The sequence below is a fragment of the Salmo salar genome, chromosome ssa14 (assembly GCF_905237065.1).
Source record: "Salmo salar chromosome ssa14, Ssal_v3.1, whole genome shotgun sequence".
Lineage (NCBI taxonomy): Eukaryota > Metazoa > Chordata > Actinopteri > Salmoniformes > Salmonidae > Salmo > Salmo salar.
The window spans coordinates 569,397-587,407 of NC_059455.1; the positions used below are offsets into that span (position 1 = coordinate 569,397).

Consider the following 18,011-nt stretch of genomic DNA (forward strand, 5'->3'; position numbering starts at 1 on the left):
GCAGTATGACGAAACTTTTAAAGGAGCAACCAATGTATATGATTAATGTGAGAACAATCCTAGAATGTGTCCACGATAAGTGTCCTTTTTCTCTCTCTCTTTCCCCCTCTCCATCTAGCGTTATGTTGCATCAAGCCGTCATATCTTGTCAGTCCACTAGGGACTTTTGTCTCATGTAAGTGTGTATATGTATTCTGTGTTATTATTTAGTTAGTAAATAAATAATTAAATCAATTTGTGTAGTACTGAATAATGAGCAAAGGTTGGGGTTTTTGCAGATCTAAGAGGGTTACGACTGATCAGAATGTGACTGATATGAGGTAATGATTAATAAGTGACTGTTATCGATAGATAACATATATAAACATATATAATCTTCTAGAGTTTAATTCGGGAGATGGTAACTCTAAACTACTTCTTCCGTGGTGCCCCAAATTCCTAATGAGTTAATTGTTACATGATTAAATAAATAACAGTCATCACATTAATGCAAGTAATGTCACGACAATAGACAGCTGTGTGCCTTTCCAAATAATCTCCAATCAATTGAATTTACGACAGGTGGACTCCAATCAAGTTGTAGAAACATCTCAAGGATGATCAATGGAAACAGGATGCATCTGAGCTGCATTTCGAGTCTCATAGCAAAGTGTCTGAATACTTATGTAAACAAGTTATTTCTGTTTTAATTTTTTTAAATAAATTTGCTAAAATGTCTAAAAAACGGTTTTTGCTGTGTCATTATGGGGTATTGTGTGTAGATTGATGAGGATTTGTATGTATTTAATCCATTGTGGAATAAGGTTGTAACGTAACAAAACGTGGAAAAAGTCAAGGGGTCTGAATACTTTCCGAATGCACTGTAGCTGTGCAGCAACGCTCCCCATCCATCCTGACAGATCTTGAGAAGATCTGCAGAGAAGAATGGGAGAAACTCCCCAAATACAGGTGTGCCAAGCATGTAGCGTCATACCCAAGAAGACTCAAGGCTGTAATTGATGCCAAAGGTGCTTCAACAAAGTACTGAGTAAAGGGTCTGAATACTTATGTAACTGTGTTATCTTTTATTTATTTGCAAATATTTCCCCAAAAATGTTTTCACTTTGTCATTATGGGGTATTGTGCGTAGATTGATGACGAAAAAAAAGTTAATACATTTTTGAATAAGGCTGGATCCTAACAAAATGTGGAAAAGTCAAGGGGATTGAATACTTTCCAAAGACACTGTAGATTTAACGGTCTAGCTAATGTGTTTTGAGTTCCTCAGCTGGTGAATTAGCCTTAAAGCTGCAATATGTAACTTTGTGGGCAAAGAAACCAAATTCACATAGAAATGTGAGTTATAGATATGTCATTCTCATTGAAATCAAGTCTTAAGAAGCGGTAGATCTGTTCTATGTGCGGTAATTCTATGCTTCCTGTTCTTACGTTTTGTTTTTGCGTCTTTTATTTTAGATTTTGTACACCAGCTTCAAACAGCTGAAAATACAATATTTTGGGTTATTGAAAATATATTTCACAGCGGTTTAGATGGTACAATGATTCTCTACCCTTGTTTTGTCACAAACGGAAATTAGGAAAACTACTAGAATTTTAGCAATCAGGAAATGGAGCCATTTCTGCATATTGCAACTTTAAATTATACTGAACCAAAAATATAAACGCAACATGTAAAGTGTTGATCCCAAAATGTTCCATATGCATAAAAAGCTTATTTCTCAAAGAAATGTTGCACAAATTTGTTTTCACCCCTATTAGTGAGCATTTCTCCTCTGCAAAGATAATCCATCCACCTGACAGGTGTGGCATATTAAGAAAATGATTAAACAGCATGACCATTACACAGGTGCACCTTGTGCTGGGGACAACAAAAGGCCACTCGAAAATGCACAACGCAACGCTACAGATGTCTCAAGTTGAGGGAGCGTGCATTTGGCCTGTTGACTGCAGGAATGTTTATCAGAGCTGTTGCGAGAATTAAATGTTCATTTCTCTACCAATGTCGTTTTAGAGAATTTGGTAGTACGTCCAACCGGCCTCACAACAGCACATCACGTGTATGGCATCTTGTGGGAGAGCGGTTTGCTGATGTCAACGTTGTGAACAAAGTGACCCATGGTGACGGTGGGGTTATGGTATGGGCAGGCATACGGTACGAACAACGAACACAACTGCATTTTATCGATGCCATTTCATTTCAATTAACTGATTTCCTCAAATGCACTGTAACTTAGTAAAATCAATGACATTGTTGCATGTTGTGTTTATATTTTTGGTCAATATAATTATCCTATGTGATGTTGGCGCACATAAAGATGTAAGCAACTCCATCTCTATTGAAAAAAATAAATACCATAACATTCAGGAGCCTTATTTTGACATTAAATATAACAATACCCCAAATTCATGACAATCACTGGATTAGGTTGCACATTAAAATATCTTGAATCATGCATTCCTGCTTGGACATGTTAGATGAAACAACTTATTTACTGAATACTAGAGGTCGACCGATTAGAGGCATGGCCGATTAATTAGGAACGATTTCAAGTTTTCATAACAATCGGTAATCGGCATTTTTGGATGCCGATTATGGCCGATTACATTGCACTCCATGATGAGACTGCATGGCAGTCTGACCACCTATTACGCGAGTGCAGCAAAGACCCAAGGTAAGTTGCTAGCTAGCATTAAACTTATCTTAAAAAAAACAATTAATCTTAACATAATCACTAGTTAACTACACATGGTTGACGATATTACCAGTTTAACTAGCTTGACCTGAGTTGCAAATAATCAATGCGATAATCAATGTTAATTTATCATCGAATCACAGCCTACTTTAACAAGCGCATTTGCGAAAAAAGCACTGTCGTTGCACCAACGTACAGTGATGGAAAAAAGTATTTGATCCCCTGCTGATGTTGTACGTTTGTCCACTGACAAAGAAATGATCAGTCTATAATTTTAATGGTAGGTTTATTTGAACAGTGAGAGACAGAATAACAACCAAAAACTCCAGAAAAACGCATGTCAAAAATGTTATAAATTGATTTGCATTTTAATGAGGGAAATAAGTATTTGACCCCCTCTCACTCAGAAAGATTTCTGGCTCCCAGGTGTCTTTTATACAGGTAACGAGCTGAGATTAGGAGCACACTCTTAAAGGGAGTGCTCCTAATCGCAGCTTGTTACCTGTATAAAAGACACCTGTCCACAGAAGCAATCAATCAGATTCCAAACTCTCCACCATGGCCAAAACCAAAGAGCTCTCCAAGGATGTCAGGGACAAGATTGTAGACCTACACAAGGCTGGAATGGGCTACAAGACCATCGCCAAGCAGCTTGGTGAGAAGGTGACAACAGTTGGTGCAATTATTCATAAATGGAAGAAACACAAAACTGTCAATCTCCCTCGGCCTGGGGCTCCATGCAAGATCTCACCTGGTCCCCCTGCTCAAGAAAGCACATATACATGCCCGTCTGAAGTTTTCCAATGACCATCTGAATGATTCAGAGGACAACTGGGTGAAAGTGTTGTGGTCAGATGAGACCAAAATGGGGCTCTATGGCATCAACTCAACTCGCCATGTTTGGAGGAGGAATGCTGCCTATGACCCCAACATTATGCTTTGGGAGTGTTTTTCTGCTAAGGGAACAGGACAACTTCACCGCATCAAAGGGACGATGGACGGAGCCATGTACCGTCAAATCTTGGGTGAGAATCTCCTTCCCTCAGCCAGGGCATTGAAAATGGATCGTGGATGGGTATTCCAGCATGACAATGACCCAAAACACACGGCCAAGGCAACAAAGGAGTGGCTCAAGAAGAAGCACCTTAAGGTCCTGGAGTGGCCTAGCCAGTCTCCAGACCTTAATCCCATAGAAAATCTGTGGAGGGAGCTGAAGGTTCGAGTTGCCAAAACGTCAGCCTCGAAACCTTAATGATTTGGAGAAGATCTGCAAAGAGGAGTGGGACAAAATCCCTCCTGAGATGTGTGCAAACCTGGTGGCCAACTACAAGAAACGTCTGACCTCTGTGATTGCCAACAAGGGTTTTGCCACCAAGTACTAAGTAATGTTTTGCAGAGGGGTCAAATACTTATTTCCCTCATTAAAATGCAAATCAATTTATAACATTTTTGACATGCGTTTTTCTGGATTTTTTTGTTGATAAAATACGGAACGGTTCCGTATTTCACTGAAAGAATAAACGTTTTGTTTTTGAAATTATAGTTTCCGGATTTGACCACATTAATAACCTAAGGCTCGTATTTCTGTGTGTTTATTATACTATAATTAAGTCTATGATTTTATATTTGATAGAGCAGTCTGAGCGGTGGTAGGCAGCAGCAGGCTCGTAAGCATGCATTCAAACTGCAATTTCCTGCATTTGCCAGCATCTATTCGCAATGCTTGAAGCACAGCTCTGTTTATGACTTCAAGCCTATCAACTCCCGAGATTAGGCTGGCAATACTACAGTGCCTATAAGAACATCCAATAGTCTAATGTATGAGAAATACAAATGGTATAGAGAGAAATATACAATAATTCCTATAATAACTACAAGCTAAAACTTCGTAACTGGTAATATTGAAGACTCATGTTAAAACGAACCACCAGCTTTCATATGCTCTCATGTTCTGAGCAAGGAACTTAAACGTTAGCTTTTTTACATGGCACATATTGCACTTTTACTTTCTTCTCCAACACTCTGTTTTTACATTATTTAAACCAAATTGAACATGTTTCATTATTTGAGACTAAATAGATTTTTTTGTATTGTATTAAGTTAAAATAAAAGTGTTCATTCAGTATTGTTGTAATTGTCATTATTACAAATATATATAAAAACCGTCCGATTAATCGGTATCGGCTTTTTCTGGTCCTCCAATAATCGGCATCGGCGTTGAAAAATCATAATCGGTCGGCCTTTACTGAATACCATCTCAGTAGTCTATTTACACTTCTTAATAAATGAATAAATGAACGTGAATGACTTTATAATATCTTCATAAGATGATTTACAGAAATCTAATGCAAAAAAAAACATTGTGACCAAATGTGACTCGTTTCAGGAAACTCGGCATATGTCGAGCGTCACTACATCACAGGAGAGCCATTTAAACCTTTTTTTTTTTTTATCAAAATGCATTTTTTGGCAGCAATGCCTTCTGGAACATTGTGAACATTCATGTGACTTGATAACAAACGTGTACGGCATCTGTAAATACAAATAAAATTGTTATTACGAGCGTAGTTGGTTTAGCCACAGAAAAGGCCAGGAACCTTCCCTCTAGCTATGATTGGCTGAGATAATGGCTGGGCTGGACATGCTGAGATATGAATTCGGATTGGTCTGCCATGTAGCATGCTTCTGTCTATAACATGAGCTGCTCAGTATGTGTAGGTAATCCTTTCTCATGTGGATTTTTTGAAAGATATCCCCGCAGTAGAACTGCCTAAAGTGTTGATCTCCACTTTCTAGAGGACCACGTTTTGAAATCAGTGCCTTGTGGAATTAGAGTATGATAGCTAAGGAGATGCTGGCGTTGGATTGCAAATATGCAGAGGGAGTTGAAAAGAGAACACACAGAAGGCTGTTGTATAAAACACCTGACTCCGGATTACATCTTCAAACTAAGGGCAACCATGACATTCGTGACAGTGGGAGAAGCGTCCATCCATGTATATGGGTAAGAGAGTCTAGCTAGCTACATTTTCAGATATTACACGTTTCTAATTTTGTCAGAATGTCATTTGCATTTCAAGTTAAAGCGTAGTGTTAGCTGACTGCTAGCTAACGTTATGTGTACCATCTGTGTAGAAATATTATTCGTATCTCAGAGCCATTTGCATTGCTAGTTACAGCCTAATGTTAGCTAGTTAGCTAACGGTGAACCTAGCTGGTTAGCTACCTGCAGATTCATGCAGGGTAGTAACATGAGTTGGGATTATGGTTCATTGTTTAGTTAGCTGTACATTACATGTCTAAACAAAAGACTCCACTATGCAAGTAACTATTTCAATACAATGTTTATGATGTCACTGCGACAACTGTCGATAGACGTAGCTAGTAAATTCGCTCTTGCTTTCTACTCCTATTTCAGAGCACTCTCATCTGTGCCAAAGCGCAGAATAAACAACGAATTTACAAACGCTCAACACCCGTTGAATATGGCCGGTGTCAGTAAACGTTGGAAAAAAGCACAATTAAATTGTTGCCAGCAGCACAGTTACAGTCACCAACGCTCTAGGCGGCAGGCAGCCTAGTGGTTAAAGCGTTGGGCCAGTAACCAAAAGGTTGCTGGATCGAATCCCCGAGCTGACAAGGTAAAAATATGTCCTTCTGCCCCTGAGCAAGGCAGTTAACCCACTGTTACCCGGGAGCCGAAGATGTGTATGTCGATTAAGGCACCTCTCTGATTCAGGGGGGTTGGTTTAAATGCGGAAGAGACATTTCAGTTGTACAACTGACTAGGTATCCCCCTTTCCCTCTCAATTCAATTCAAGGGCTTTATTGGGTGTAGACAAAGATTAGCTCTCCAGTTGGTACCAAAACACGCAAGGGCCATTTTCACTAAAGTGAGGTTACAAGTTAATCAACTTTAAAAGCAGAATTACTTTCCCATTGTTCTTCAACTATGATATACCATTTTCTAGCTCTGAGTCTCTACTTTTATCCAAAATAAAAAAAACACAATTTCAAATTTTGCTACATAAAATCGAATTGAGCCAGTCGGTCACAAATATGGGCTAGTGTCACAAGGGGAAAAGGTTAGACTGGAGCACTGCTAACTCATCCACTGCGTTCAAGAAGAAAAAAACTGCAAAGTTTCAACACACCTCTTGTTTGCGGAGCAACTTCTGCATGACCATATGTCTGGCACTGCTCCCGGAGATGCTCATGTGCTCCTGCTCACTCAGCGGCTCCTGGCCCGTCCCGTCCTGCAAGGCCTCCTCCTCCTCCTCCACTTCCTTCTTCTTGGCCTCCTGGGCCGCCACCAGAGAGGTGACCAGCACCGGTGGTAAGGCCAGCACTGGGTTGACCAGGCCCACCTGAGGTAGCACAGGCAAAGCGGGCCGCACTGGGGTTACCCCTGTAAAAGAGAACGGAAGGAGGCAGCACAAGAAGGTCAAACCCCCCCAAGGTTGGACAGCCAACAGAGGAGCCTCCCCAAGCCCTAAGCCAGTGGCAATGGTGGGAAAATCCCCTCAGGGGCTTTTCCCAAGATAACTGGCTGGGTTGGCTCCTGTCTAGCAATGTTTAATTGTGACACGACAGCTCCCTGTCAAGTAAAAGGGTGCTATCGAACTGGAGCTAGCAATCATGGTGTTGGAATGTTGTGTCCACTAGCAGGCTGTGACTGGACTGACAACATTTGTTCTGTTGCATAAGGAACATTTCCACGTGATGTTTGGGGTTGGCAAAAGTTAGATGGCAAAGAATCTCTATAGCAAAGCCTTCCAACCCCCTTCTAAAGCTCTACCATCTATTCCAGGTAAATATGGATCTCCTAGTCCATTAATCTTTGTCAAGTAAGTGTTAAAGTGGCAATCAGCAGTTGAATCAATAAACAAGCGTCCTCCTCTCCCTGATTCGGTAAAATGCTGGGGGAGGGGGCTGGAGAAATATAACCACTCTCAGATGAATAGACAGAGCTATGGATGCAAAGACTGACCATCCATGATATTAAAAGTATCGTTTTAACCATAGTGTTTGTTTACATTTACTTTGATTACAAACATTGGAGTAAAACAAGCTTATATATTTTGGGTTCTGATGGAGTACATCAGTTGAACTAAGCTCAGGAGGCATTTATAAGTTACAGTGCCTTCAGAAAGTATTCATACCCCTCGACTTAGTCCACATTTTGTTGTGTTACAACCTGAATTCAAACTGGATTAAATATATATTTTTTAAATTTCACCCATCTACAAACACCCCATAATGACAAAGTTCAAATGTTTTTAGAATTTATTGAAAATGAAATACATACATTTCTAATTTCCATAAGTATTCACAGCCCTGAGTCAATAGTTTGTAGAAGCACCTTTGGCAGTGATTACAGCTGTGAGTCTTTCTGGGTAAGTTTCTAAGAGCTTTGCACACATAGATTGTGTAGCATTTGCCCATTACTATTTTCAAAACCTTCAATCAAATTGGTTGTTGATCATTGCTAGACAACCATTTTCAGGTCTTGCCACTGATTTTTTCATATAGATTTAAGTCAAAACTGTAACTCGGCCAATAAGGAACATTCACTGTCTTCTTGGTTAGGTTATTTTCATGCTGAAAGGTGAATTCATATCTTGGTGTCTGGTGGAAAGCAGACAACCAGGTATTCCTCTAGGATTTTGCCTGTGCTTAGCTCCATTCTGTATCTTTTTTATTCTGAAAGACTCCCCAGTCCTTAACGATTACAAGCATACCCATAACATGATGCAGCCACCACTATGCTTGAAAATATGGAGAGAGGTACTCAGCAATGTGTTGATCGGATTTGCCCCAAACATAACACTTTGTACTCAGGAAAAAACATGAATTGCTTTACCACATTTCGTTGCAGTATTATTTTAGTGCCTTGTTGCAAACAGAATGCATTTTTAAAAATATTTTTATATTCTGTAAAGGCTTCTTTCTTTTCCCCTCTGTCAATTAGGTTAGTATTGTGGAGTAACTACAATGTTGATCCATCCTCAGTTTTCTCCTATCACAGCCATTAAACTCGAAGTGTCAACCTTGGCCACATGGTGAAATCCCTGAGTGATTTCCTTCCATTCCAGCAACTGAGTTAGAAAGGACACCTGTATCTTTGTAGTGACTGGTTGTATTGACACACTATGTGTGGGGTACAGACATGAGGTAGTCATTCAAAAATCATGTTAATCCATGCAACTTATGTGACTTAAGCAAATGTTTACTCCTGAACTTATTTAGGCTTGCCATAGCAAAGGGGTTGAATACTTATTGACTCTTGACATTTCAACTTTTCCTTTTTAATCATTTGTAAAAAAATAAAAAAAAATAACATAATTCCACTTTGACATTATGGGGTATTGTGTGTGTAGGGCAGTGACCAAAAAACCCCCTCAATTTAATCAATTTTAAATTCAGTCTGTAACACAGCAAAATCTGGCAAAAGTCAAGGGGTTTGAATACTTTCTTGATGCAATGTATATTCTTCAAGAATCAATGGGTACATCATTAATTCACAATCCAAAAATGGATGTAGCAACTGCAGACTGCCCCTTTAAGGGGAAAGGGAGGAGGGGCATGGGATGCAAACTAAACACTCCTTACAATAGAAAAATGAATGTATTCAAATGAATCCCCCCACCCTCTAACCACCCTGGTTGTAGCTTCTTAATGGTCATGTTGATGCATACCAAAAGTAAACTCCACAAAACACACAGGATCTGAGACTCACTGGCCAATAGGAATGAGGGGCTATGTTTATGAGGGGAGGGGCTAGAAACAGTCCTCTTCACACTTGGTTGGTCAGTGTGCAGCAAAGGGGAGGGATTAAGTGGCCACTGTCGGTGCGATTGTGGAGTCAAGAGAGGGAGGGGAAGAAAGGAGAGAGAAAAAAGAGAGAGACAAGGAGAGAAGAGACAATAAAAGAGAATCTATTAGTGGAGTGGTCCTCCGACAGGCTATGTACAACTAACACACTGTAGGAGACAACAGCAGCCTGAAAAAAGTACAGAGGCAATTCCACTTCAGACAAAAAAATATCTATATGCACCGGTTTAATTCCTCTTCTCATTTTGGTTCCACCATATAACATTATAGGGTGTTAACAGATGGCATCACTAAGTGTTATTTTCAGGACTCCCTGTAACGCTACACCAGCGGCGTCGAACTCATTTTGCCCGGGGGGCCGCATTCGTTCTTCAACGAGGTCCGGAGGGCTGCACTGAAAATTGGTTATACTTCCTTGCCAACAAAGTTAACAAGAAATTGTCCTCTATCCATCATCTTTTACATTTTTCTCCCTGACACTTCTAGCGAGCTGGACAGTCAAGAAACTGTATGAATATGGGTCCACTATTTCTACACAGTTTTGATTTGGTTTTAGTCATTTTAAAGTATATTGAGTTCGTTTCCCCCCCTTAAAATCTATTTTTTTTCTATCATTTTTTACTCAAACCACCCGCGGGCTGGATTGGACCCCCTCGCTGGGCAGATCTGGCATGAGGGCCATATGCTCCATACAGAACTGTCTCTCTCTTCTTACTGAACTCAAAACAAAGTGAAAGGCATTGAGATGCCAATTGATAGTCATTTTGGGAGAATGTATTTATTAGGGTTTTAACCAATCTTTAATAAGAGTTTGTCAACAACCTGTAGTTGTTAATATAGGCAAAACACATTACTGCATGTTACTTCTCATTGTAATTTGGTCCCAAATATGTAAACTGAGCAGCCCCTCTATTTGACTTAAAAAGACTGCTACAAAATTGTGCGTTTACTGCGTTGTTTTGGGAAATGGCCGCTAAATGACCACATAACACAGCTAACACAAATCTTATAATATATGTTGCATCAGCTTGTCTGTTGCTAGTACTTGCATTTATCCAATTCATTCCCAATGACCCTACAACTGTCCAATTCTGCACTTACCTGGGCATCTGGCCTCTTTCCATACACACCAACTCACTCTGGATAGCCCATGCAGTGAAAGGCATGCTAATAAATGCACACAGTTCCCTCGCCAGCCAATGAGAGGCACATTATGCACCACCATTGAACAGAGGTTGTTTAAAAGTAACACTTATTTTCTTTCTGATTCAAGGCCAAACAAAAGGCTGAGTGTGAAAGCTGCTATGACCAGCACCTGCTCCTCAACTCAATTTCTTACAGTCCAATCTTCCATCTTCCCATTTCCACAAAAGCTAGCCTGGTGGAACAAGCCTGATCGCTGCGTTCATCATTCTATTTCACTTCACATATCAGCCTGGCATTCGTCCGCATTGAAACTGTTTGAGCCTATGTCTGTTATGAGGGAATTATACATAACTAAATTGGCAGCGATTGAATCACCTTTAACCAATCAGAGGACAGACGGGCTTATTCAAAGCACTATATTTGGCCACAGGGTTTTTGACCTAAAACCAGCCACTGTTTCTATTTGGAGCAGCCATTTTCTGGCATATTCCAAACACACATCTGTTGAAGAAAGGCCAGAGTGATAACAGCAGTAAAACAGAATCAGGCTGTTTACAGCAGCGATCAGATTCCTCTACCACCCCCCATGATGTCCTTTCAAATCGGTGAGGTTACCAGGAAGTCAGAGTTCCTCTTTCTACGTCCCCTTAATATTTTGCTAAATCCCAAATGAACCCCCACAGAACTTCTTCATGGCCAGTAAAATGATTATCTACACAATGACTGCTTGTTTTGCCACAAACTGACATGAGGAAAACTATTTCAATTTTGCAAACAGGAAAAGGTGGAGCTATTTCTGCATATTGCACCTTTCATGTGGCTCTATACTCCAGCATTTTGGATTTGAGATCAAATGTATCATATGAAACGACAGTACAGAATGTCAACTTTTATTTGAGGTTATTTTCAGACATACATTACCATTTAGAAATTAATGCACTTAATTTATCTGTAGCCGGGTGTACAAATTTTCATTTGTGTATTAAAGTAGTCAAAAGTTTAAAATGTGGTCTCATATTCGTAGCACGTGACTCTACAAACTTCTTGGATGCATTTGCAGTTCGTTTTGGTTGTGTTTTGGGAAATTCTTTGCCCATTAGGAACTGAATGGTGAATGGAGCAATTTTCTTTCTAAGTGAGATGTTTCTGAACACTTCGAAATGAATCCTGATGATGCCATGATTAACAAGAATCATGAATAAATCATTATTAATCACCAATACCCAGAGGGGCATCTAACTCTCTCACTCATTATCCATAATCTTGGTAGCATCTGCAGCACTTTGTAGAAGTGTTCAGAAACATACATTTTTACTTTCAATAAAAGTGACGGCAAAATGACAATACATTATTCACCATTCAGTTCCTACTGTGTAAACTATAATCCGAAACATGAACAAAAACAAACTGCAAATACATCCAACAAATTTGTAGAGTCACATGCTTGATGTAGTCATTGGGTGCAAGGAAAATGGGACCAAATACATTTTTGACTACTTTAATACACTATAAAACTATATGAATTTGTCAAAATAATTAAGACTTTTTCAAATGGCGACACTAGATAGTCCTGAGCAATTACTGTTTTTTAAGGTCGGTTCGGTTTTGATATTAAACAAATAAAAAATGCATTATGTGGGTTGAATGCTACAACACAGAATAAAACAATTGATGGTATGACTGTCCATTACTATCACTTATTAGGCTCTAACCTTCATTTATTCACATTATTTAAATAACATATTTTGGTGTTGTATATTTGTTTTTGGTACGATGACTATTATTTAATTAATAAAACCCTTATGATGGTAGAGACTGCCTATTACTGCTCATCACTTAATAATAAACTATCCTTTAGTCAAATTACTTTAACCCCTTATATCTCAATATCTACTAAGCTAACATATGCAATTGTTTTAAGATGGTCATAAAATTGATCATTTACCCACTTGATTTTGAATGAGGCATACAGTACCGGTCAAAAGTTTTAGAACACCTACTCATTCAAGGGTTTTTCTTTATTTTTAATATTTTCTACATTGTAGAATAATAGTGAAGACATCAAAACTATGAAAAAACACATATGCAATCATAGAAAGAAGAAACCAAAAAAGTGTTAAACAAATGAAAATATATTTTATATGTGACTCTCTTCAAATAGCCACCCTTTGGCTTGTAGACAGCTTTGCACACTCTTGGCATTCTCTCAACCAGCTTCATAAAGTTGTCACTTGGAACACATTTCAGTTAACAGGTGTGACTTCTTAAAAGTTAAATTTGTGGAATTTCTTTCCTTCCTTCCATATTATGGCAAGAACAGCTCAAATAAGCAAAGACAAACGACAGTCCATCATCACTTTAAGACATGAATGCCAGTCAATCTGGAAAATATCAAGAACTTTTAATATTTCTTCAAGCGCAGTCGCAAAAACCATCAAGCGCTATGATGAAACTGGCTCTCATGAGGACCGCCACAGGAATGGAAGACCCAGAGTTACCTCTGCTGCAGAGGATAAGTTCATTAGAGTTACCAGCCTCAGAAATTGCAGCCCAAATAAATGCTTCAGAGTTCAAGTAACAGACATCTCAACATCAACTGTTCAGAGGAGACTGCGTGAATCAGGCCTTCGTGGTTGAATTGCTGCAAAGAAACCACTGCTAAAGGACACCAATAAGAAGAAGAGACATGCTTGGGCCAAGAAACACAAGTAATGGACATCATACCGGTGGAAATCTGTCCTTTGGTCTGATGAGACCAAATTTGAGATTTTTGGTTCCAACCGCCATGTCTTTGTGAGACGTGGTGTGGGTGAATGGATGATCTCCGCATGCGTGTTTCCCACCGTAAAGCATGGAGGGGGAGGTGTAATGGTGTGGGGGTACTTTGCTGATGATTTTTTTTTATTCAAGGGATGAGTCGGACCGCAGAGTGAAGGAAAAGCAGCCAACAAGAGTTCAGTATATGTGGGAACTCCTTCAAGACTGTTGGGAAAGCATTCCAGGTGAAGCTGGTTGAGAGAATACCAAGAGTGTGCAAAGCTGTCATCAAGCCAAAGGGTGGCTATTTTAAGAATATAAAATATATTTTGATTTGTTTAACACTAAATGATTTTATTTCTTAGTTTTCTATTTCTTAGTTTTGACGTCTTCACTATTGTTCTACAATGTAGAAAATAGTTAAAAATAAAGAAAAACCCTTGAATGAGTAGGGTGTTCTAAAACCTTTGACCAGTAGTGTATATACATTTACATTTTAGTCATTTAGCAGACGCTCTTATCCAGAGTGACTTACAGTAGTGAATGCATACATTTAATTTCATGCATTTTTTTTTTTTGTACTGGCCCCCGTGGGAATCGCACCCACAACCCTGGCGTTGCACACACCATGCTGGCGTTGCAAACACCATGCTCTACCAACTGAGCCACAGGGAAGACTATATCAAAATAAAATAAAAAAAATGTGAGCAAACATTGAATTTGGCCGTTACCGCTATAGCCCATAGAAACGCATTGAATAACACATTTGTACATGGCAAAACAGACAACTATCAATCGATCAGATGTATTTCGGTTAGAGATACCTAAGCAACTGCTCTCTATCGCTCTTCCTCTCCATGTCTGTCTGCTGGCCCCCCAAGCAAGCCCGGGCAAGAACAGGCAGCTGTAGGTGCAATGGATTCTGGTCATTGTAGTCAATTACCACATTTTCCGCACTTAACTATGATGAATATTGATTAGCCTGTTGAAAACGACATCTTTCTACAACCTACCACAGTTCATGCTTGATTAAATCGAAGATGCCTAGAAACTGCTTCTCCAATAGAAATCCCCGATAACGCTTGTAGGGGATGTCATGGCACCGTTGGCTAGCTAAGCTCATGCACAGAAACACACGCTCATGTGCAGTCATTGGGTTTAATGGTCATCTCCCGCAGAACTGCGCATGCGCAGGCTGTCAAATCAAAGGCACTCCTTCGATATAAACTTGTTCTTGATGAAAATTAAAACGTGTCAGTTTGTCACTTTCACGAGGTTGGCATAATAACATGTTCAGTTACTTAAGACATTGGCTCGAATCAAGGTTGTGCGTTTAAATTGAGAAAATTAACAACAAAGAGTTTCTTTTCTCCCATTGACTTCCCAAACCCCTGTCTGGTCTGTCAAGTCTGCTTCGCGAAGCATTCCCAGAAGTATCGTGATGTTGGGTCTCTGGGTTTAGAAACTCTGTGATTAGATTTCTCTCTGGAGTAACGGTGTGTTGAGCTCACAGAAAAAAACGAACAAAATGGAATTCAATTAAGTTAATAAGTTATTTCAAATAAACCGAAATTCCGGGCTAATCACGCAGCACTAGTAGATACATAAAGTGCTTTCATTTCTAAATGGTAAAACAGATACAGTATGGAAATACCCTCAAATAAATAATACATTCTGTACTGTTGTCTCAAACATTTTCTCAAATCCAAAATGCTCTAGACAAATATTTTCTTTTGCATTACTGTCCAAATACATGGCGTTGACTGTATATACTTTACTAACGACTCTACTCCAAACCCTTCCCAACTGCACAGGCATGGCCAAGGGCCTTAGTAGTAGAAACATTGCCATTAAACTTTTAGGAGCTTTTAAACAGTATACTTTTTTCCCAATTGGAATTGTTGGCAGCCTGCAGCCATGGAGGCTTGTTGGATGTGCATACACTTTTCTTTAAACAAACGGTGTGTGTGTGTGTGTGTGTGTGTGTGTGTGTGTGTGTGTGTGTGTGGGAGGGGGGTTTGAGGTGCTTGGCTTACCTGTGATGACCCCCGGGGCCTGGGCTGCCATGACAGCTTGGGGCAGGCCACCCAACTGTTGAGAGAGGAGGGCGGGCCCAGCCAGCGCTCCCAGCACCGATGACCCAACCGTCTCCTGGAAGAACAAAGCCAGACATGAGGGTACACCACCTGGATTGTGCCAGTGACTACAAAAACAGAAAATGACAAATGCTAAAAAAATTGAGTTGGGATAGTCTGTCCTGAAGACCAAGGTGTGCATTGTTTTGTTTTCTCCTCCAGCACAATAGTGCATTTTATATGGAGCACGTCAGTCATGCGCGCATTCACGTGCGTACTTGCATTTTAAATATAATATATTGAAGTGGATGAGAGTGACACATGTAAAAAAGTGAGGTGTCGGGATCTGGGGCTCACTGGGGACACCCTCTCCCAAAGGAAGGGGGTAATGCAGTGACCTTAAAGTATCTGTCCAGTGTTCCAGATTTCAATGAAATATGACCTAAAATGTATTACAATATGAAATAAATAGATGTCCTTTCCAATTTTGTTTTTAAATTAAGGATGTTAAAAAGCCGTTTTTCTCTGTGCCCTGGTTTGGGTGTATAACAGAAAGAAAAAAAGAAAAGAAAAACTGCTGATTTGCCTGCTCAGCCAATAAGATGAACATACATATTCAAATGAGCTCCAACGTGGGGCCAGAGTCACTGCCGAACTACCCGGCAGGCTTGCCCTTTGCTCATGCTGCAGCAAACCAAGTCAAATAGTATGGATGGATTCAGCATTTGGAAACGTATGATGGCATTACTAGGGCACATTACTACAGCAATAAACACAGACTGTGTCATTTCTGTCCATTGCTTTGTCACTATTCCGTTAGAGATGATCAGCTTGAGCAAAGTGAGGTGCAGAGTCACTGAACTACAAACAGTATTCCTGCCAAATAACAGGATTTGTGCAATTCATAGAGCTACGACTCCCCTGATTTATGCAATTCCCCCCTCTGAACACACACATGCACAACCAGACATTGACTGATTGGAGACTGCTTGTGTCAATTAAAGACAATTTCCTAGGATTTTCTACCTGTAGCAACAAGTTGATAACGCTGGATATACCAGTAAAATCAAAGTGCCTCAAAAAGTACCTAAAATGCATGGCACTAGTTATGCTTTGCCTGTGTTTGTTTCCAAAAAGGTAAAACTGTCACCCTGTCAGTTTAATATTTAATATAAACAAATGACATAGATAATATTAATTGGGACTTACTGAGCCTGGCTTTAAGAAACAATACATCATTCAAAGAATATATCACAGAGCAACTGACACCAAGTGGAAAATAGTGTCTATTAAAATGAGGGCACAGACAGTACTGACCTGGGCAGTGATTTTGGCTGTGGCAGCTGCAGCCGCCACAGCTGCAGCAGGGGGGAGTCCGCCAGGTGTGGTTGGAGTGAGCAGGGGCATGGGGGGGGTGACCGCTTTGCCCACACGCAGGTATTGACCCCCTAGGTCAAAGAGATTCATGGAGGAAACTGCATCCTGGGAGGACTGAGCCTTGTCGTACTCTAACGGGTGGCAGATGGGAAACAAAGAGATTCGATTAGGGCTGGAACAATTACCATATAACTGTGTAACCGACAGTTATGGATGAATACCGGCATGAAAATAAAATAACCGTCATAACTGTAAAAAAAAAAAATAATGTAATGGCTGAAGACGGGACGGTTGGGAATTTGTGCGTTTGAGTCCGTTTCTGCTGTAACATGGACTCTACAAGGTGATGAAACTTTGTTGCTCCTTGCTAAATCAAGAAAGGTGTTGTAGCAAACAAGTCTTGCCGAGGCAACGCCCCCCCCCCCTTTACTGCAGCAGCAGCACATGCAGTCAGGAGTGGAAAAGAGGAGAAAATGTGCGGCAAATTCCATGACTGTCACAGCCCTAGATTCAATACCTGATTGTCTTATTTGGGAGGCATGTTTAACAGATGCATAATATCGTACTGGCATAAACATTATTATAGCATAATTGCTATTACCTGATTATCACCCAAAGTCATGATACCTGCACCATTAAGGGGTTCGTTAAAGAACAAACCCCAATGTGGTAATGCATACGAGTGCCGTAGCCTACTCTGCAAAATGCACAACACATTGTATTACTGTTGGTCACACCATAGCCATCCCATCCCAAGCAGAACATTAACTAAACTCAGCAAAAAAAGAAACGTCCTCTCACTGTCAACTGCAATTATTTTCAGAAAACTTAACATGTGTAAATATTTGTATGAACATAAGATTCAACAGAGACAAACTGAACAAGTTCCACAGACATGTGACTAACAGAAATGGAATAATGTGTCCCTGAACAAAGGGGGGGGGGGTGAAAATCAAAAGTAAGTCAGTATCTGGTGTGGCCACCAGCTGCATTAAGGACTGCAGTGCATCTCCTCCTCATGGATTGCACCAGATTTGCCAGTTCTTGCTGTGAGATGTTACTCCACTCTTCCACCAAGACACCTGCAAGTTCCCTGACATTTTCTGGGGGGCCCTAGCCCTCACCCTCC

At 40.1% G+C, this 18,011-nt stretch overlaps 1 protein-coding gene across 1 annotated transcript in view; it reads right to left on the reverse strand.

The window, feature by feature from the left end:
- puf60a (poly-U binding splicing factor a) overlaps positions 1-18,011 on the reverse strand; it is a 115,882-nt gene that overhangs the window by 9,464 nt on the left and 88,407 nt on the right. The window contains exons 8-10 of the mRNA XM_045693787.1: positions 16,823-17,013; positions 15,467-15,581; positions 6,848-7,101 (exon numbers count right to left, since the gene is read on the reverse strand). Of these exons, the coding sequence (XP_045549743.1) occupies positions 6,848-7,101; positions 15,467-15,581; positions 16,823-17,013 (560 nt within the window). The remainder of the gene's footprint in view (positions 1-6,847; positions 7,102-15,466; positions 15,582-16,822; positions 17,014-18,011) is intronic.